The 22,814-nt window shown below is 38.2% G+C and overlaps 2 protein-coding genes across 2 annotated transcripts in view; one reads left to right on the forward strand and one right to left on the reverse strand.

The window, feature by feature from the left end:
• The first annotated feature begins 238 nt into the window (after positions 1-238).
• LOC105980280 lies at positions 239-4,089 on the forward strand. The gene is made up of 2 exons (XM_013009036.1): positions 239-650; positions 3,956-4,089. Exons 1-2 carry the CDS (start codon positions 239-241, stop codon positions 4,087-4,089), a joined length of 546 nt encoding a protein of 181 aa, XP_012864490.1.
• A 3,080-nt stretch (positions 4,090-7,169) lies between these two features.
• The window catches only part of Dytn (dystrotelin), a 38,262-nt gene continuing 22,617 nt past the window's right edge, over positions 7,170-22,814 (reverse strand). The window contains exons 11-13 of the mRNA XM_013016636.1: positions 17,515-17,674; positions 12,920-13,394; positions 7,170-7,273 (exon numbers count right to left, since the gene is read on the reverse strand). Of these exons, the coding sequence (XP_012872090.1) occupies positions 7,170-7,273; positions 12,920-13,394; positions 17,515-17,674 (739 nt within the window). The remainder of the gene's footprint in view (positions 7,274-12,919; positions 13,395-17,514; positions 17,675-22,814) is intronic.

The following is a 22,814-nucleotide window of genomic DNA, read 5'->3' on the forward strand; positions in this document are numbered from 1 at the left end:
AAAACAACACAGGTTAGGGATATTTCTTAGCCTATTTTGATTTTTACACTGCCTGGCCATAAGTCATTTTAGATAGAATGAGGCTTATGGTTTGGGATGCAGGACAAGGCTTTGTATTTAGTGACAGCGAGGTGCTTATTTTGCAAGGACGAAGGTTCTTAAGGAAAACTTGCTTTCTTTTACTACATGGGACATAAGCAGGGACTGATACATTTCCATCCCATGCAGTTCCAGAGCCATGGCTGATCCTGGGAACAGAAGAGGGATCCATCGCCCCTTGAGCCTCATCTGCTCCCTGCTCATTGTGGGAATGTGCTGTGTGTCTCCTTTCTTCTGTCACAGCCAGACAGATTTGCTTGCTCTGAACCAAGCAGATCCACAGTGCTGGGAGTCTTCCTCTGTTCTCCTGCTGGAAATGCGAAAGCCTCGCATTTCCAACTCTGTTTCAGGCTTCTGGGACTTTATGATCTACCTGAAGTCATCTGAGAACTTGAAGCATGGGGCACTGTTTTGGGATCTGGCCCAACTCTTCTGGGACATCTATGTGGACTGTGTTCTTTCCAGGAATCATGGCTTAGGAAGGAGGCAATTGGATGGAGAAGATGAGAAAATCTCCCGTGCACAATTACAACATACAGGGAGTAAGCAAGGTGACCCACCCTGCTCCTTTTTATCTTTTTAAAAGGGTGAATCAAGGATGAATGTGACAAAGTATCAGAAAAAGGGAAATGGACTTGAGGAATTTAGTGTCATGTAGATTCCTTGCAAAGAGTGAACCTCAAAAGTACACAAGTATCACATAGTACACACATAGATAACTTTACCATTTGAGACAGAGCTCTACTTTCAGCTTTTTGGTGGTTAAAGATAAAAGTCTCATAGACTTTCCTGCCTGGGCTGGCTTCAAATGGCATCCTCAGATCTCAGCCTCCTGAGTAGTTAGTATTACAGGCTTGTGCCATTGGCACCCAGCTAACTTTCCATTCTTATCATATTTAGCTGTTGAATGCAAAAAAATTATCAATTATTTTTTATTTAACATTATTACTGTTTACAGAATAACTGAAAATAGCATTATTTGTGTCTAGCTGTTCATGAGCGTAGTTGAGGTATGTTACACAGATAACATTTTTATAAATATGGAATATACATATATGACATAAAAATATAGAAAGTTTCAACTTTGGAAGTCATTTTCTTCATCGCATTACAGAGTTGCTACTGGCTCAGCTGGTCAGCAAACCTTAAGGAGACTTAGCAAGTAGTTAAGTATGAGGAGAACACATTTTACTTTTTCAAAGTTATTTTTATGCAGGCATAAGGAATTGTCTGAGCCTTAGGAAAGATTTGTTTTCCATTTGGTTGGTTAATCACAAAGAAGCTCTTGGGTCAAGAAGATACATGTCTACAACTTAAATAGTTATAAGAACATTGAGATGTCCTTTCAATAAACTTCATTATATCTGTAGTGGTTCAACTGGGATCTGGATGTACTTTCAGGAATCCTCCAGTAATTTTTCCTTTTATCACTGGGGATAATAAGCTATCAGGTGGAATGAAGGTGAAGGTGAAGAAGTGTTTGTTCTCCTAGTTCCCAGGAGTAATCATGTCATTTGGGAAGAAGGGAAAAGCTAAAGTAGGTGGGTACGTAATATGCAGAAAATGTTCTTGTTGTGTTGATGTCATTAAACATGTAACTCATGTAATTTTGTATGGATTATATCATATTTACTAATATTTCATCAACAAAATGTGAAAAAATAGGAATCAAAGAGCTATGAAACCTTGGGCAAATTAACCTAAGTATTTAGTTTTCAGTTTCTTCATTTGAACTTGAAGTATATAGAAAGAACTTGATGACCAACAAAGTCTTTTCATGTACAGTGAATGTTCTGTAATTCTATAAAAAAAAACAAAATGTTAGAAAGAACTTACAGAACTCTGAAAAAAAATCTGGAACACCTTTATCCTATGAACCACTGACCAAGCTAGATGGTGACCAGGACATTGTGGGTTTATGACAATGTTCAGCAGGAACATTGTAGGTCTAGAAATGAGAACTCCAAAAACACTGAAGGACAGCGATATTACAAGAAAAGACTCTAAAAATGACTAGACAGATATTGCTAATGGTTGAAAGCTGAAATATCTAAAGGAAGGTATTAAGAGGGGAGACACATCCCAGCTTAACTGCTAATTGACTTTAGGGAAGAGAGAGGAATAGAGGGCAGGAGAGAAAGGAGGAGAGAGGGGAAGAGGGAGAGAAAGATAATGAGAGAAAGAGGGAGAAAAAGAGAGAGAGGGAGAAGAAAGAGAGGGCAGGGGAAAAGGTAGGGGAATAGTATTAGGTCAAGAGTACACAACACAGATAACACTAAAAAGGAATAGAGTCTAAGTTAATGCACAAAGGTTCCCATGCAAAGAAAGAAAATGGTGGCTCATGCCTGCAATTCTAGCTACTCAGGAGGCTGAGATTTGAGGATCATGGTTAAAGCCAGCCCAAGCAGGAAAGTCCATGAAACTCTTATCTCCAATTAACCACCAGAAAAACAAAAACAAAAACAAAAACAAGTGGTGCTGAGGCGCAAAGTGCAAAACAGTAGCCTTGAGCAAAAGAGCTCAGGGACAATGGCCAGGCCCTGAGTTCAAGTCTCACTACTGACTAAAAAGGAGGCGGGGAGAAAGTGTGTGTGTGTGCGACAGAGAGAGAGAGAGAGAGAGAGAGAGAGAGAGAGAGAGAGAGAGAGAGAGAGAGTTTAAGGTATAACCCTGTTTGTGTCTAAAAAATACCTTCTTCCTTCAGCAAAACTTGGTCTACCACTTGAAAGAGCATACACATCTCCCTTCCTGAGATTGTTTATATATTCTAGAAAAATTGAGAGTCTTTTTCTCTGTGATGAGGAAATTAAAATTTAAATGTATAATTCAATAATGTTTCCAGGTGGTACTCAGCTGACAAATGGTCATAATGATTATTTTTCAAACACACACAAGAGGAAAAATATACTTCAGAAATATAGAATCATAAATGCTCAACTTTCAACTTTACTCATTGTAAGAAATTTCTTAGCCAGACGCCAGTGGCTCATGCCTGTAATCCTAGCTATATAGGAGGCTGAGATCTGAGGATCATGGTTCAAAGCCAGCCCAGGCAGGAAAGTCCATGAGACTCTTATCTCCAATAAAGCACTAGAAAACCGGAAGTGGTGCTGTGGCTCAAGCAGTAGAGCACTTGCCTTGAGCTGAAGAGTCAGTGACAGCGCCTAAGCCCAGAGTTCAAGCCCTACGACCGACCAATAAAACAAATTTCTTATGTAACATACTCCATTTCATCTAGAAACAACATTCACATGATGAATGTTCAGTGATGAAGAACAGGCTCTTCACTGCAGTACTATTTATAGTAACAGAAAATTGAGAAATGATCAGAATATGCCCCACTAAGATAATTGTGGCATGAAGTATGTTTAGAAAGCAAGTCAATCTCTGGAAGCTTACATTACAGATGGCATAAAGTGCTTTCTTTGTGTGTGTGTATTAAAAATTATGGTCTGTTTATAGCCAAATATTTTCATGCACATTAACTGATAAGGGAATATATTTATAATTATTTATTAAACTTAGACCACATGACTAATTGTACAGAGCACCAAATTTTCTCTAACTATATGAATAAATGTGTTTACACAAATATATTAAAATAAATATACATTTGTAATAAATTTATATATAAATCAACTTTGAAGTTAATACACACATTTATAAATAAATAAATGGAATATACATTTATAATAAATTTATAGATAAATAAATAAACCCTGCAATAAATGTTTTAGCATTTTTGAGAGTAGGTAGGCCGAAATACAAATTTTTATTTTTTTAAATCAATATATGGATTTTCAAGTATTCTCCAGTAATTTGTTGACCTTATGAAGTTTATTTTCTCTGTTTTCAGGTGTATATTCTCAGCTTCTAAGAACCCCTTTCCTAAAGAAGAAAGAGTTGATTGAAGATTTGATAAGCAGGCATGTGCACAGGAGTGGGCCTAGGTTTGTTGGAAAATTGAGCCTGGATATAAAGCGAAAGTAAATCTAACTTCAAAGCCAACACAGTTCTTGAAATTGAAAAATACACATTTTTTGATTATTTTTTAAAATTTTAAATGGTGAAAATTTCCAGAAGTTAGTACCATGCCAAATTCTCTACCAGAACTTCTTTAAAGCTTCTTTAAAGCTTCATTCTTTTAGGTTATTAGCATGTTCTTTCAGATGGTGACTACTGCCAGGCCATCCCACTAAAAGAATTAACTTCCAAGTAGATTTGGGGATTGGGAGCTTCTGCCTCTTCATAGTTGATGGATTACATTTTGGAGATACTTGGCATTATTAATGAAACGGAGTGTCATACTTTCTACTTGAATACGCTGCATGAATTCTAAGTCAATAATGACTGAATTGTTTATGCACTAGCATATAAAGGACTACATAGATTAATGAACAGTTACCAATGTTGGAGATACTAAATCTTGTTTGAGAGAATAGTTTTGAATATTGAATGAAGCAAAAAGTTAAAAAAAAAACCTGAGATATACAGCAATCTTCTAATACAAATAAATCAATAAAAAAAGCTTTGGAGCCCAAGTAATGTTATTGGAGTTTCTTTATTACAACACTTCATGTTTAATGATAGCCAAATTCTAATAAAATAGCATAGGTATAAATTATCTTCCAGTTGTATGTTTCTTGTTTGATTAAAAATTAAACCTATAGGTTGTTATATTCCACACTACAAAGCAAAATAAAATGAAAATGAACATCATGGTAAGAAAAGAAACTATAAATAAATGACCAACCCTGAATGAGGTTCATAGCAGTGAAGTTCAATTAGCAAATTTCCTTGAGTTCTAGACCTCATGCTATTTTTCTCTCTAATTATTCCCATGTCTCCAATAGTTTTATTATGACCAATGATTGATAACAAGTTTAAATTTGAAATATGTTAGAAATTCTCTTGCTTTTTCTAGACCCAAAGTAAAAGGTTTGGAGGCCTCCAGAAGCCAGAAATATTATCTAAATAATATCACTTGAAAGGAATATTATCATAAGGTTATTGTCTCTGAAGATTAGTCCCACTCCTAGCCATCGGGGAAGGGAGCCTAGAGAAAGATCAAGAGGAGGGAAGGAAGTCTAGCCTGAAATTATGATTGATCATGAAAAGTGAGGGTATTAAAAGTCTGTCACCCTGATATGTACACAATGGAATTTTACTCATCAATCAGGAAGAATGATACTATGTCCTTTGCAGAAAATTGGATGGACCTGGAAGAAATCATGTTAAGTGAAGTCAGACCCAGATAGACATATGTGGAACTTAGGTCTAATTTATAAATCATTCAACCAATCAACATATATATATAAACATAAACATAGTCATATGTATATACACATACAGATGTGTTAACTAAAATATGGTATATACAGGGAAGAATTTCAATAATGTAACTTCTTTGAATAACTAACTTATGATCTAAGAAAATGAATACCAGGAAACTGGATCTTGAGGTCTGCATGTGGAGAGTAAAGTTCAAGGGAGAGGGTAGATGAATGAAGAGAAGACCGGTAGGAGAATGTAGACATATATTCAATGTATATATGTGACAATGGAGCTAGGAAACTTGCACAGGAGTTGGGAGAGATGGGATAGAATGATGAAAGAGGTGACATTGATCAATGTGCACTGTCTTCATAAACTGACATTGAAATGAAAACCCCTCCTTCAACTACTTGAAGATTCAAAAAGACATGTGCCACCCTTGGCTGTCTTTCTAAATAGGTTCATGAGTTTGCATTCTTCCTGTTTTCTCTAGTGTTCTTCCTCATATACTCCATGACACTCTAATAAATTTATTACCTTTTATAAATCATTGATAAGACACTACTCTTGAAGAATGGACCCTGCTTTGCTTCTCCCCTCCCCTGGGAGTAAGTAATATTTTTCTGTATTATTATTGATTTTATGGGTCATTTTGTCTCTGTTGGAACTAATCAAGTCTGTCTTGATAAAACAAAAAAGCTACAATAATAGGTACATTAAAGCTTTGTTTATAGATACTGAAATTTGACATACAAAATTTCTATGTGTCACAAAATGTCCTTCTTTTGTCCTTATCCATTTTAAGCTCGTGGCTTGTACAAAACCAGTAGTGGTCAAGAGTTGGTCCATGAGCTGATGTATGCTCTAGGATGTGGCTATCAGTCCCCAGAAACACTCTGGGAAACAGTAAGAAGAAAAGAAAATATGTTCAACACGTAAACCAAAACACAACATTTATAATATGCCAAAAAGAAAAACTTTAAATGCTGGAGTGGAATTTAATAAGAAAACCTAATACTAATCCTATATAAAAAGATATCATTTACTCTTCAAACTATGATAGATTATATAGATAAAATCTATAGTAACATCACATACACAGCACCACCTAATCCAATATATGAAGAAAGGACATTTTTGAGATACTTATTAATTTGTAGAGCATTGTAAAGAATGATAGAGACAAATACATACCCTTTATCTATTTTCCCCCCTATGGGAACACCATGTATAGCTATAGTACAATATCACAACCAGAAGACTGGCACTGCTGCCATCCAGAGTTTGTTCAGATTTTACAAGTTTTACATGCACTCCTAAATGTCTGTCTGTTTGTGGGTTTAGTTTGTTTGTTTGTTTTTTCAATCAAGCCTATCCTTCAGCAGCAGTCAAATAGAAAAAATTTAGGCCATCGATTCCAATTTAAGTAATACTTGAAGCAGACTTGCCTCTGACATGTAGATCACACACTTGAATGTTATTGTCAAATCTCCACAGTTAGAATAGCCCTCGGATGAAATCGCAGCACAGCTGGATTTGAGCCTGCTGCTGTGTCTTCTTTCCCCTATCCTACTCCTCACACACAAAACTTTTTTTCTGAACAAAAGAACAAAGAGAACTAAGACATATGAGTAAGGAAATTAAAAAATACAACTTCATACTTCAAACCAGCTATTCAGAGAGAGAGAGAGAGAGAGAGAGAGAGAGAGAGAGAGGTAGAAGACAATTATTTTAATTCAGATTTTAAATATGCATTTTGTTATCACTCCCAAGGGCCTATGAGTCTGGACTCCTTTTCACTTCAAGTTGGGCAAGGTGATTAGATCCACAAAGGCAGAGAAGGCCCTACACAGCCGCTCAGCTCCACTGTACAGGTCCGTGTTCACCGAGGACTGTGGTCCTGGAATCAACCAACAGACGATACTTCAGGAAAATACAACTGGAACTTCTCAATGGAACTTGCTGAAGCTTTTGCGCAGAGGCCAGCATCTAACCTTCCTCAATTCCTGAGGACCATACTTTTTCCCTAAGTTAGATGGTAAATTAAATGGTTCATATTTATCATTATCAATCCCATGAATCCAGCCAGATTGTGAGATCTTAAAGTGTATTTTCCCATTGCTTGTAGCACAAGTCTAGGGGATAGAAGCCCTACTCTATAGTGGTATCTTACATGTTCTGATGTGTCTCAGAAGCATCTGGAGAGTTCAAACAGATTGCTATCCTCATCCTAGTTAGGATTCAGTCCATGTGGGACAAGCCTGAGAATTGTAGCTGTAATAAGATCTCAGGTGATACTGATTAAGCTGGTCCAGAAACACAACTCCACAGCTACATTATGAACTATTTGTGTGATCTCTTGTGATGTTATAATAGCTATTGTTATAGGAAGAGAAGAATTTGGCAGCGATCAGTTCTGTTTCCATATAGCACAAAAGCCTTTGTGAGATAGACTACAAATTAGAAACAAGTTAATTATATATCGTAAAGTAAATGATAGTCCATGCATACCCAGAGATATTCTGAAGCATGTTAAAAATGGCATTGCTCCATGTCAAAGACATTGAAGCAGTGAAAACAGCAAAAGTATAGTGGGATCTAGCTTACACTGAAAAAGGAAAGACGTACATATATGCAAATAAAAACATGAGAGGAAAATTCTGACAGAGGGAATGGAGAACATGGCAGTGAGTTTGTTTTCAGAAAAACTACATTTCAGAATTTTAATTTATTATAAACATGTAGTATTCTGTTAGTTGTGTAGTTGATAAAAAATAGATCATAGGGAATGAACATATGGAAAGGATCATTATGTTAGTTACATAGCTTTTGGCTAGATGACTTGCATTGTGGCTCCTTGTGTACTATTTTTGGATGGCTATGAGAGGTGGTGATGCATCTTGAGTCCATGCATTCTCTGACACTGCTTTAGTGCCGTGGAGACCTTGAATAAGTCATTCTCGATAGCCTGAATAAAAACCTTTGTGCTTGTGCAAATTTATTTTAAGATAGTGTTCTTAGCCATGCACCATGTGGCTCATGCCTGTAATACTAGTTACCCAGAAAACTGAGATCTGAGGATTGTGGTTCAAAACCAGCTCAGGCAAAACGGTCCCTGGGAGATTCTTATCACCAATTAACCACTCAAAAACCAGAAGTGGCACTGTGGCTCAAGTGGTAGAGCGCTAGCCTTGAGCACAAAGAGGTTCAGGGACAGTGTCCTTGCCCTTGCCCTGAGCTCAAACCCTACAACTGACCAAAAAAAAAAAAAAAGAGCCGGGTGCTGGTGGCTCACACTTGTAATCCTAGCTATTCAGGAGGCTGAGATCTGAGGATCACAGTTCAAAGCCGGCCCAGGCAGAAAAGCCCCACGACCGACAAAAGAGAGAGAGAGAGAGAGAGAGAGAGAGCGAGAGAGAGAGAGAGAGAGAGAGAGCGTGTGTGTTCTCAGCCTCTAGTGATTGAAAAATAAAGAAATAAGAAAGCAGTGGGACATTGTGGCTTGCACCTAAAATGCCAATGTTCAGGAGGCAGAGGCAGGAGGATCATAAACTAGAGGCCATTGTGAGATACTTAAAGAGACTCTGCCTCAAAAGAGAAAAAGAAAGAAATAGGAAAGCAATAATCCATTTAATCCATAAGAGTTTTTCTTGTTTGGTAATTTTTTTTATGTTCTAGTAGTACCTTGAAATGTTTTTTTTAAGTCAGTGAAGATGTAGCTCATGATGGAGTGTGTCAGTTCAAATTATTTGGGATCTGTTGGGCTTTTGTGATTTCAATTTCATTTTCTTCCCTATATTTGATGGTTGGGAGTCATTATTTCTTTGAGCAAGCTTTTTAATCACGTTTCTCTTCCTTCTGCACCTAGAACTTTCATTATATATATATGCATATATTTCACATATATATTATATAGGTATATATAAATTTTTCCTTGATGGTATGCCATGAATCTTAAGCATTCATCACTTTCCCCCTTTCTTTTCTTATGCTGGATAGTTTCAATTGCATTCTTTCTGTCTCTTTGAGCTTTCTGGCTCTTTTCTGCTTGATCCTAGAATGTTCCACTGCACAAAGAGTAATGAAAGATGATGAAGAAGGGAAACTTGATACAGAGGAGTAAGATAGTACCACAATTAGACTAAAATAGAGATAGATGACTTATCTGAAAGAAAATCTATTGTTAAAATGCTCAGTGAGCTCAGGAGAACAGTGCTGTTTTCTGTTGAACCCTTCTATGGAAATGTTCACTTCAGCAATTGTGTATAATTTTTCAGGTCCAAAATTTCTTTTCTTTTCTTTTCTTTTTGGCAGTCATGGGGCCTGAACTCTGGGCCTGGGCGCTGTCCCTCAGCTCTTCAGCTCAAGGCTAGCACTCTACTACTTGAGCCACAGCACCACTTCCAGCTTTTTTTTCTGCTTATGTGGTGCTGAGGGAATTGAACCCAGGGCCTCTTGCATTCAAGGCAAGCACTCTACCACTGAGCCACCTCCTCAGCCCTCTATTTGTTTTTTATTCAAACATTTCTATCAATGTTGAAATTCTTGATTTCTTTATGTATCGTGTGATTGCTCTTCTCTAGGTGACTATATTAATACTAAGTAAAGCTCAGTGTTTTGTAAATAATAGATATTTCTAATTTTTCCCCAATATTTCTCCAAAAATATAAATGCTAAGAAAGCTGCAACACTAAAGCAATCAGAAACTTCTGCTGTCTGGTGCTCCCAGGATAAACAGAGAAGAAAATAAATAACCGTGGGGAAAAAAACCCTTCATTTACCTTGTTTCACTTTCCATCTCTGTGTCAGCGTGGCCATCACATAGATTATGCATAAATTCTGGAGTATATTTTATAACACATTACCACTGATTAAGTGGAGTTTGAAAACAGGATCACATTTAATACAAGACTGAATAAGGACCCAAGTTTAACTGAAAATATTTGAATGAATAATAATATAGGCCAGGTAAACACTAATCATAGAGACCTTCAGGCTTACGCGTCAAGGCTTCAAAAAAAATAAGCCTAATGTAAAAAAGGAAGACTATAGCTTTCCAGCTTAAAAATAAACATCTGGCCAGGTGCCCGTGGCTCACGACTGTAATCCTAGATACTCAGGAAGCTGAGATCTGAGGATCATGGTTCAAAGCCAGCCTGGGCAGGAAAATTTGTGAGTCTCTTTTCTCCAACTAACCACCAGAAAACTGGAAGTGGTACTGTGGCTCAAGTGGTAAAGCACTAGCCTTGAAGAGTTCAGGGACAGCACCCAGGCCCAGAGGTTCAAGCCCCATGGCTGACCAAAAAAAAAATTGTTGAATTATAAGCACATTTGTATAATAACTTGTACTTACTAAAGAAGCATCTCAAAGGTTCCGTTGAGATGATATGTGAAAATAGTGGTGACTATTTTGAGATATATACTTTTTATATTTATATTTTATTTTATTTTTTATTTTTATTTTTTGGATCCGGTCATGGGGCCTGAACTCTGGGCTTGGGTATTGTCCCTCAGCTCTTCAGCTCAAGGCTAGCACTCTACCACTTGAGCTACAGCACCACTTCCAGCTTTTTTCTTTCTTTCTTTACTTTTTTTTTTTTTTTTTGCTTATGTGGTGCTGAGGAATCTAACTCAGGGCCTCAGGCTTGCAAGGCAAGCACTCTACCACTGAGCCCCCTTCCAAGCCCTACTTTTAATATTTTTAAAAGACTAGATATTACCAATCATGTATTTACACATTCTCATATCATCTGGATTTAGAAATACCTTTTCCTTTCTTTGGTGATTTTCCTTTTAATAATCCAACGATGCATGTATATACCCATATAGATGTATTTTTATACAAAGATCTCACTAAAGTCACTGAAAATATTCATCAGTCTTTCCCCTTTAGGTATGAAAGGTTCAGGCATTGCTTTCCCAATGTGACGTAAGTGAGTAGTAGACTTTGCCAATGATGACTGTTTTTTTTTTTTTTTTTAAAGCACATTCTAACCACTGCACTTCTGAGAGCTAACCTACCACAACAGTTCGGAAATTAGCCATGTTCATCGGCTCCTCAGAAAAACAACCCGAAACATCAACACAAGATGAAGATGTCAAGGACTAAAATCTTTCCTATAAAATCCAATTTTTATGTGAATTTTATATTAACTTTTCTTAAAAAGGTCAAGTGAACATTGACTTTGCCTTGGAGACTCATTATGGCCCCAAGGATGTTCAGCTGGAAATACAAAGCCTGGAATTCTATGTCGACTTAAGAATCTGGCACAAGGAGTTCCCCATCCTGTCTTTGTCGTAGACTGTTTGAGCATGCTTCCAGGATCTGTGTGAACTCATTTCCTCTAATGAGAAGACTATAACTCCATAACTATAGAGCTTCATTCAGAATAAAACTGACATTAGTACATGATGATGTCTAGGTCTCCAACGATCATGGCTGAATTTTGTCCCCTCCATCCTCAAATTTATATAATGAAGTCTTAACCCTAGTGGTGCTACATTCAGTGATTAAGTGAAAATGAGGTCACTAGAATGGGCTCTATTCTAATATAGCTGGTGTGTTGATAAAAAAGGAACTTTCAACATAAACATACAGAAAGAAGACTGTATAAAGACATAGGTGGAAGAAGGCAAGTGATAACCCCAAAAAGAGAGAGGTCTCAGAGGACACTGATGCTCTGACACCTTGGTCTTAGACTTCCAATCTCTGGGCAGTGAAAAAACAGCTCTTCCTTTCCTCGTCTCCCTCCTTCCCTACCTTCCCTCCCTCCCTCCCTCCCTTCCTTTCCCTCCCTCCCTCCCTCCCTCCCTCCCTCCCTCCCTCCCTTCGTTCCTTCGTTCGTTCCTTCCTTCCTTTTGTGTAAGTCACTTAGACTGTTGTGAAAATAGTCTCCAGTATTATGGTAGTGCTATAAAATGAATATACCAACTCCTAAATATTTTGAGAAGGCTCCCTCTAATGTAGAAACATGAGAATATAATCCTCGATTTTATCCCATCTTTAGGCAAATCAAAGTTTGTAACATAAATGATCATATGTATATACACTGCATGTATATATGTATATGTATACATTAATATGCACATGCATATATATTGGAGAGAAATAGGGCAATGTTATTTCAAAACAGAGGATATTGCTATAGCAATTGTTTCAAAAGGCCTTCTGACATCAGCAGTGAATCATGGCTTATGAAGAAGGTGATACTGATATGCTACTTACAATATAAAATACCTCAATCCCTTCTCCTTTACAAAGAGAGCATCATCGTTAATCCTGATTTTAAATGGTGATATTGGGCTGCCTAATTATATGTTATTTATTGACTACTGATAACAATAATCTCAACAACAAAACAATATTTGTGTCATGTTTACCATGTATCAGGCATCAGAGATGCTGTGGATGCACAAAAAATCCAGAATTCTGTTACACATTAGATAAATCACAACCATTGGAATAGTTAGTACTGTGGAACCAAGTGTTTTAAAAGCTTCTCTACTCCTTGGCCGTCACTATCATCTCTGAATGTGAAAATCTTACCTGATGTTGTTTCTGGATTGAAGGCATCCAGGAGCTTTGACAATAGGTCTTGTAGTTCCTCTCCCTCTTGCTCATTATCTCTCTCTTGGATGCTAACTATCTCTTTTCTTTCTGCAAGTGCCAGAGAACCTCCCATTTCAGCAGGAGAAATTTTCAGCCTTTCCTTCTGATGACTGGATAGAAAGCTCGGGATTTCCTTTGGCATCTTTTGTGACTGGCTCTGTGCTGTGGTGCTTTGCAAAGTGTTAGCTGGAGGTTCTGTATTTTCCTGAGCAAACTCTGCATTTGCTTGACTTCTCTGCCTTCTGTCAATCACAGCAGAGTTAGGAATAGGTTCCCATTTTGGACTGCCTTCAGAGGCATTCTTAATCTGAGAAGATTCTCCTCCCTTCCAAGTCCTGTTAGATGAAGAACTCTTGGCTTCACACATGATGTTTTGACAGGAGGATGAGGGATGAAGTAGTGGTAACACTGCCTGAGCAAAGAAAATCTTGTTTAAGAAAAAATATTTATTTTATTTGTTTCATAAACATATTAAATTCCAAGATTCCAGGAGATGCTAATGCCACATATTTCTTTTTTCTCTATAAATATTTTACTTGGTACTTTTACTTCAGGAGTAAGCTTAAACTCTCTCTAAGATTTGGGATAATTCAGGTTGTAACTCAAGGGAGAATCACAAAAAGTTGGAAAAAAATTGAGTTCTCCCAAAGCCTACATTCTACAAGGGTCATCAGGAAGTTCTGAAAGCATAGGTTGCATTCGAAATTAAAAATTATTGTAATAAACTCCCAGTGATCTGTCTAGTGGGCATGGTGAGGCAGGGTTCACAAGTCAGAGGCATAAATAAAAATCTAGGGTTATTCTCCATATTAAAGTGTGGTCCACAGACTTTGGAATCCCTCAGGCCTTTTTGATGTCTGTGAAGTTACTCTCCTAATCATCCGAGGGTGTCGTTTGGCTGATTGTTGCACTTACGTATACACTTCTGGTACAAAATCAACAGTAAGTATAGCAGTTTGCACCTGAATAGAAATCCAGACAGCACCAACACACACTGAGCAACAAGAGGCTTTGTCATCATATAACAGTTAAAAAACCCCAGATATCTTACTAATAAGATTGGGAAGATTACAGTTCAAGACCAGCCTGGGCAACAATAATGTAGACCCCCATCTCTGCCATCTCTACTACTGGGCCTGGTGCACATTCCAGCTATGAAAGAAAGCATAAACAGAAACATTGTGGTCTGGCAGCTTGAGCAGAAATGTAAAACCTTATTGGAAAGGTAACTAAAAGCAAAAGAGGGCTGTAGATGGGGCTCAAATGGAATAGTGCCTGCCTAGCAAGCATAAGGTATTGAGTTCAAAACCCCAACACTGTTTCAAAATAATATTGTGTGTGGTGAAACAGGAAGTGTGCATGAAACACTTCAGATACATACTGCGCTGCAATCTACACAGCCTTTTTGTGCCACAAAACAGTGTGTAGTCTATAACTATTCAGAGTTGGGTATTTGGCAAGTTTTTTCTGAAAAAAATCTAATGAGAATGAGAATATCACTGCAAAGAAAACAATGAAGTATAGTTATTGTCTATTCTGACATTTAAAGTTTGAAGCAGAAATTAGAATGTTAGAAAACTTGCATGTAGGGGCTGGGAAGGTGGCTCAGTGGTAGAGTGCTTGCCTTGCATGCATGAGGCCCTGGGTTCAATTCCTCAGCACCACATAAACAGAAAAGGCCACAAGTGGCTCTGTGGCTCAAGTAGAGCGCTAGCCTTGAGCTGAAGAGCTGAGGGACAGTGTCCAGGCTCAGAGTTCAGGCCCCATGACTGGCAAAATAAATAAAATAAAAAACATAAATAAAAATAAAAAATAATGGCAAATATTTCGGGGCTGGGAAAGTGGCTCAGTGGTAGAGTGCTTGCCTTGCATGCATGAGGCCCTGGGTTCAATTCCTCAGCACCACATAAGCAAAAAGAAAAAAGCCGGAAGTGGCGCTGTGGCTCAAGTGGTAGGGTGCTAGCCTTGAGCTGAAGAGCTGAGGGACAGTGCCCAGGCCCAGAGTTCAGGCCCCATGACCGGCCCCCCCCCCCAAAAAAAGAAAACTTGCATGTATGACCCTAAGCTTGATAACTTTCCAATTCTTTTTGTTTTGTTTTGTTTTTGTCTTTTGTGGGGCCTGAACTCTAGGCCTAGGTGCTGTCCCTCAACTCTTCAGCTAAAGGCTAGCATTCTACCAATTGAGCTACAACACCACTTCTGGCTTTTTCTGCTTATGTGGTGCTGAGGAATTGAACCCAGGGCCTCATGCATGCAAGGCAAGCACTCTATCACTGAGCCACCTTTCCAGCCCCACTTTCCAATTCTTAAGTATTTCTGAAGAAATGAGTAGAAACACTGATGAATGAGTTTTTTCAAAATAAAATGAGTGAGCCTTAGGATATTCAGTTTAGCTCAACAAGACTGATAAATGTAACAAAATGAATCCTGGTTAGATCCATTCAAGTGTACTAGACATTGGATTTTAATGAAACATACAATTTCAGACCCCCACAATGCAGCTCTCCTTTAAGAGAATATTATTTTTAAAGTATTTTAGTAGAGTATTAAATAAAAGTGTCCCGAGTGATGTGTGGTAGCTCATGCCTTTATCCTAGGTGCTCAGGAAGTAGATATCAGGATTGTGGCTTGGGAGCTACTCTGGGCAAAAAAGTTAACAAGGCCCTTTCTCCACCAGCAAGCTGGACATATGGAACATGCCTATGGTGCCTGCAACAGAGGGTGTTGGTAGTAAGAGGATGAAGATCCAAGGTTAGTGTAAGGTCCACCCTGGGAAGGTGAGACAGACTCCTCCCCCATCTTGGTTAAGTGCCCACCCAGTACCTATGTCACCTAGGTAACTGGCACACCTGCAGTCACTGCCCCTCCTCCAAGGTCACATCCAGGGCTGCCCGGGTCATGACTCCCATTGGACTATGGGAGGGTCCCAGGCTCTGAGATCACATCGCATCTAGTGTTACCACACCTTCCCTCACCTCCCTGCCCTTTCCCTAGTGAAGGCCAGGCATGGCCCTTTGGCCATGTGCTCTCTATCATGCATGGCAAGGCAGCAGTCTGGTAAATAAACTTCTTTTCCTGCCTGAGTACCATGCTGTGTTCTCTTCATCAGCGACCTACTTTAACTTACCTTACAATTAGCTCAAGACAAAAAGCATAAGATGCTATCTGAAAAATAACTGGATCAAAAAAGGGATGGGAATATAATTCAAGTGTTAGAGAACCTGCTTAGCAAATGTGGAGCCCTGAGATTGAATTCTAAACCACAGGTATAATATTAGGATAATATTAGGAAAATCTTCCTGTTTTTTAAACTGCAAATCTATATGAAGTCAAATTCCTTCACATGCTTCTATCAACACATCTTGCAACAGACTGATTTCTAGAACAGTTTTTGAAAAATTCGGTTCTTTCTTTAAGCCAAGCATTAAAAAGATTTGTAAAAGTAAAATAATACCAATGAAATCTGGATCCTTGTACCTACTAGGTGGTAAGGTAACACTGAAATACATCCTCAGTCTTTGTGATTTTTCTATGTTTGTTTGGTTTGATTTTTTGAGACAAGGTCTCACCATGTAGTTTCCTAAGTGCTGGAAATATAGGCATGTGCTACCATGCCCAGCTTTTCTATATATTTACTGTTTTAAAATATTTCATGGAGTGGTTGCCAGTGGCTCATAACTATAATCCTAGTAATTCTCAGGAGGCTGAGATCTGAGAATCATGGCTTGAAGCCAGCTGAGACTCCCACCTCCAGTTAACCCTCAAAAAAAAAAGCCAGAAGTGGAGCTGTGTCTCAAGTGGTAGAGCACTAGCCTTGAGCACAAAACCTCAGGGACAGCACCCAGGTTCTGAGTTCAAGCCACAGGACCAGCATAAAAAAAATTACATGCATAATGTTTATTACCTTTTATATTCCAATTAAGTAAAGAATATGTTTTAAAGTCACTTCTGTTTTAATTTTCATTGTGATAAATAGCAATGTATATAAGCCACTAAAACTAATGTTCTTTGGGTGGGGAGGGGTCTTCATTTTTTTTTTTTTGGTCAGTCACTGGGCCCGAACTCTGGGCCTGGGAGCTCAGCTCTTCCGCTCAAGGCTAGCACTCTACCACTTGCGCCACAGCACCACTTCCTGCATTTTCTGCTTATGTGGTGCTGAGGAATTAAATCCAGGGCCTCATGAATGCAAGGCAAGCACTCTACCACTGAGCTACCTTCCCAGTCTGGTCCTCAACATTTTTAAAGAATGAACAAAGAATCTTGAAACTGGAAGATTTAAGAATCCGTGCTGTGCAAAACTGCTTTGACTACGTCTGCTGTTTGTAAAGGGTCTCTGTCTGTTGTCTTGCAATGGTGCATCCTTCCAGAATCGGACGCATGCGTACTGGAGGATGGATGTTAGAGACGAGGGTAAGGGACGCGATGGATCAAAGTGGGAGATGAAGCTTTGGGCTTCAGCCCAACCTTATCTGGAGAACTCAAAGTTAGACTTCTAGGCGGTCCAGGTGGCCAGCCTTTCCCACGTTTTATACCTGTAGTTCCTGCTCCATCTGCTGAAGCGTGGTCCTTAGACTGTCTTGGTTGGCTTTGAGTTCATGAATCTTTGTTTCAAATCTGCATCTTCTTTCTTCCTGTAAGGTGTATATTGCTCGCAACTTGTCTTTGTACCGCTTCAACTGTTTTTTAAGGATCCTGGAAAAGAAACCAGGCTTGAGTGGTTCAGAAGTGCAAGAGACCAGCAAGAGTCAAACTTCAGTAAATAGAAGAAGCGAAATAAAATCTTTGTAGAAACTTGTCTATGAAAGCTGAGAAAGTTGCTGTTCGTTTCTGCTGTCAATGCTGTTGCAGGTACATGTCTGTTCCTACCTTCTTTCCCTTTGGAGAGCATGAATGGATCCCCCAGTCCTCCACAGTTCACTCTTAATAGGGACTATGCTCTAGAGAAGCAAGAAATAGAAATGAGACCTCCATCGCCAATAATCCATCATGAGAGCATGATCCTGATGTTTTCCATAGAATACAGTGTACTTCAAAAATAGCTGTGTGCATAGATAAGGAATCACAAAGAGATGAAATTGAACTAGCTCCAGACTTAGCACAATTTCTTGCTGGTTGGTGTCCTTTGCAGCCCCTTTGAGTGACCAGGACCTCTCTGTCACTTCACTTAAATATTGCATATCCAAACAACTTTCACATGCATACTATGCTTTTTGATTCAGTGACCTTTATTAAGAGTCTGTAAGTTTTCACATCAGTATTATCATATGGTATATTTGCAATTAAGAAGCATTTAGAGGACTGAGAAAGTGGCTTAATGGTAGAGTGCTTGCTTTGAATGCATGAGGACCTGGGTTTGATTCCTCAGCACCACAAAAGCAGAAAAAGCAGGAAGTAGTGCTGTGGCTCAAGTGGTAGAGTGCGAAAGAAAGAAAGAAAGAAAGAAAGAAAGGAAGGAAGGAATGAAGGAAGGAAGAAAGGAAAGGAAGAAAAGGAAAGAAGCATTTGGATTTGTGTCTGTTAACCTACAATAATATATATCCATAGGGTAGGAGACATGGTTTACTGGATTATTCACCACTAAAGAAGATCAAGCTATTTTCAATTTCTCAAAATTAAAAAGCAAGGAGGTAGCAAATAAAACTGTGAAAGTTTCCTTGTGAGCACAAATTAAATAGGAGATCCCTAGGGAGAAAAGGGTTTTCTTCAGTCAAATTTAAAACATGAAAATTTTAAATACATGGATAAGCTAAACTGGTGGATCAGTAAAGGTAGGCAGTGGGTATAAAACAACAACAAGAAAATACAAAAGAAAAGAAGATGCATTTGCCTTCCAAATTTGTGAGTTAAGGTTTTCTTTTACTCTTAATCAGAGAACTAAAAATCAGAGCAAACAAAATTATTTTTAATGTGCTCATGTAATTGACAAAATCCAGTATGTGGTAGTCAATCTTAGTAAGGATGAAGTGAACCAGGGCTTGAGTTTGAAATGGTGAGTTTTCAGTGAGCCAGAAAAGCCTAAAAAAGGTTACTACTTTCTTCTTTTTCTTTTTTCTTTTTGCTTATGTGGTGCTGAGGAATCGATCCCAGGGCTTCAGGCATGCAAGGCAAGCACTCTACCACTGAGACACCTTCCCAGCATTGAGTTTGCTACTTTCTTTCTGGTGATCCCACCTTAGAAATATGATTAAGGGAAATAAATGTGTACACAGAATAATATATGAAGGGTTTAATTGTAAAATTTAACTTAAAACAAAAATGGGAAATAACAATTTCCAACCACAAATGAATTCAATGAGTAGTATTATACCCATATAATTAACCATGCAGATTTTAATGACAATGGAAAAAGCCCACAATATAATTTTTACTGAAATGTAACTATGTAAATAAATTTTGCCATATGGTCTAGACTTATTTTTAAAAACATTTATGAGAAATATATGAAATATTAACATTACAATAGTTAGTATGCTACACTTCATTTTTTTTCAATTTTCTATAGGAAATATGTAAACCTTCAGATTGGAGATTAGAATATTTCTTATAAATAGGTTTCTAGATTGATCACATTAACATCTTTCATAGACTAGGTGATGATTTGTGACACTTGGCTCTACTCTTTTACCATGTTGTGGGTGGCTTGTGCATTAGTGGTGATTCCTTTCCTGTTTGCAGTCACCTGGGGATGCGGGCTGCGGTCATCTGCTTGTGGAACCCGAGGTTTCCTCTGACGTGCACTCCTGCAGGCCCCGGCCGCTGCTGCCTTCACAGGCCCACTTGCCCTTCCATACACAGGTACATGGAAGCTATTGTACTGGATGGAGAGCCTGTTAGAATTTTATACGAAGTCAGAGCAATTGTTAATGACCAAGTACAGTATTAAGGAAAGCCTTTTTCGAAAAATATTAAATCTAGGGTTGAAGTCAATACTTTTCCAAATAGCAATGAAATAGCCTATCCCCCCCCCTTCCGTACCATCCCCCTCCCCAGGTTCTTTTCCAGATAGGCTATTGAGTGGATAGAGAGCCAATTAGCCAATAATAGGAACAAAAATTCCATTTGCTCTTCTCCATGACAATCTAGATGCAAAGAAACTCAGAGATGATGGCAGAAAGTCTCCCAGGTCGCTTTGTCCAGGTCATATTCTAGTGATTCTAAATACCGATGTGTGTTTATCATGCCGTAGCTGAAAGAACACAGACCAGTTGAAGGTCAGGTGTATTTGACTTTACACAATTCCATTTGGTTTCATTCCTTTATTCAAAAACTATTTTTAAAGTATCTCACCATCTTAGTTACTGCTTTAAAGAAGAAAACAAAAAAGCAAAAAACTCTCCACTGGCAGAGTTCATATCTAACAACCAAATAACTATTTTGACACACTGTGATAGTTTCTACAAGACACAATAAGAACACTGGGTACACTCATTTCTATCATTAATGTGGGTTTTGGGGGGCAGAAAGGTTTCTTTGTAATACATTTTCTGAGGGATGTACTCCATTTCTACCTCACTTGGGCTACTGTAACAAAATGCCATAAACTGGGTGGCTTAAATAATAGATTTGTCTGTTTTGGTTTTCCTTTCCCCTCACTCATTTCTCATTCATCACTCTCAGTGTCTCTCGAGCGTTCTTCTTCTTTCCCCAGCTTTGTAACAGGCATTTCCACGGGGGTCAGAGCTTGATCAGACTCTTTTCTGTTCACGTTCTGTCTTCAGCCATCACGCGATTCCATAGGCGCCAACTCCCCACATCTCCATGTCCAGTACATACGTTGTCCCCAAATTCCAGATGCTAATAACCAACTACCTTTTCAGCATCTACACGTAGATATCCCAATATTCACATTTCCCAAACGGAACTTACCTTCCTTCTCATACCTACTCTACCTTTAGCCTCTTCTTTCTCAGATGGTGGCAACTTTATCTATTCAGTCTACAACCACAACGACCATAGTGTTTAGTACCAGTATACGAATGGAAATATTGATCTCAGAATAAAATATAAATTTCATTAATGAAACTAAGAGCATAAGGGAACTTAAGATGTAGCAAAGTAGAAATTTTAATTAGCTAGACAAAAGGTACAATTGACTACTGATATGAAAGAAAGTGAAAACTGGGTGTGGTGGCTCACGCCTGTAATCCTAGCTACTGGAAGCTGAGATCTGAGGATCACTGTTCAAGGATCCAGCCCGGGCAAGAAAGGCTGTGAGACTCTTATCTCCAATAAACCATTCACAAAACCAGAAGTAGTGCTGTGGCTCAAGTGGTAGAGTGCTAGCCTTGAGCTGAAGAGCTGAGGGATGGTGCCAAGGTCCAGAGTTCAAAAGAAGAAAGAAAGAAAGAGAGAGAGAGAGAGAGAGAGAGAGAGAGAGAGAGAAAGAAAGAAAGGAAGGAAGGAAGGAAGGGAGGGAAGCTGGAATAAATTTTAAACAGAGCAGACATTTAAAGTTTAAAATTTGTGAATAGAAACATTAAAAAATTCAGGAAAGTATTGTATAGCTTTCTTTTAACTCTTGCTCCTTTTACCTAAATCTACTCAGAACCTTCATAAGTTTCTTCAGACAAAAGTCTAAGTCCTAAGTCATTAGTTTCTGTCTCGCTTCCTTACCTCTCATCTGTCCACTCTCTCCCCACCCCTCTGTACTGCAGATTAAACTCACGGACTTTGGCTTGCTAGCTAAGGGCTTTACCACCTGAGCCATGCTCCTAGTCCTTCTTCCAACCTATCTTCAGAATTCTTTAATCCTATTTTAAAAGTATTGTGATTTTATGGTAGGCATTTACTTTATATAGAATCATTTCTTATTATCCACAGCAGTTGTTTCCTCTTAATCTAGAACACTGAATCAGAAACTACCAAATTACTAAAAACCACACCTCCTAGAAGAGATAGCATTAGTTTTGGAGGCCTCTGAATTCACTACATTTCCATCCACCAGTCACGATATTCGTGCTTGATATGCACTTTGGATTGTTGTTTAAATATACTTTATTTCAAGTGTGCTATTGAGTCTTTGCCCTTGAATTCACAGATCTATATCACCTGTTTGAATAAAATGAATCTAGCACCATGATTGAATAAGGTGAATGCTTTCTTGTGCTGAGAAGCACTTGTTTTGTGAAACAGTGAAACCATCTAGAAAAAGGAAAAGAGTAAGCAATTCAAGGCCCCAAATGGACTGGATGAGGCACACTCATTTACAGAAGAGTGAGAGCAAGCATGTGGAACACAGTCACGCCAGTCAACCTCAGCTGCAGATGGACATGTTGGCAGCTCAAAATGTTTGCCTCCATGCACATCTGTAAATACTGATTTGCAGTTACAAATAAAATCTTTCAAGTATGCAAATTGCCAATATTGAATCTGTGAACAGTGAGGATTGACATAGGAGAATTTGAAGGATGAACATACTTTTGTAAATGTCTTCCCCAGAGCTATTTGGCAGGTTTTGCTTTTTGTTCAGGTCTTGCTTTCTGCACTTAATGAAATATTATTTTCTTTATATGAGATTTCTAATTAAATTTTTCCCTGCTTCTTTTTAAAACAAATTTTACATTTATTATAGATGATTTTTTAAATAAAAATGTTAGCTGGTTATTGCAAGGAGACTGAAAAGCTATAAATCTGTGCATATTTGTTTTATGATAACTGTCACTCAAAGCCTATTAATTCTAGTAGTTTCTGCTGGAGTTATTTGGTATTTCATGAGGCTTCACAATTATATTAGCTGCAAATGGAAGTAATTTTGTCTGTTGTTTTTAAAACATTTTAATTTTATCTTCTGTCATATTTGTAATAACTTTTCCAAATATTTAATAAAGGTGAT

Source organism: Dipodomys ordii, unplaced genomic scaffold (genome assembly GCF_000151885.1).
Source record: "Dipodomys ordii isolate 6190 unplaced genomic scaffold, Dord_2.0 Scaffold1, whole genome shotgun sequence".
Taxonomy (NCBI): domain Eukaryota; kingdom Metazoa; phylum Chordata; class Mammalia; order Rodentia; family Heteromyidae; genus Dipodomys; species Dipodomys ordii.

Bases quoted from the DNA above. Each gene is read 5' to 3' on its own strand.
- LOC105980280 (XM_013009036.1), top strand. From the start codon at position 239: ATGGCTGATCCTGGGAACAGAAGAGGGATCCATCGCCCCTTGAGCCTC. The intron at 651-3,955 runs GTGACCCACCCT...CTCTGTTTTCAG, and splicing joins ACATACAGGGAGTAAGCAAG to GTGTATATTCTCAGCTTCTA.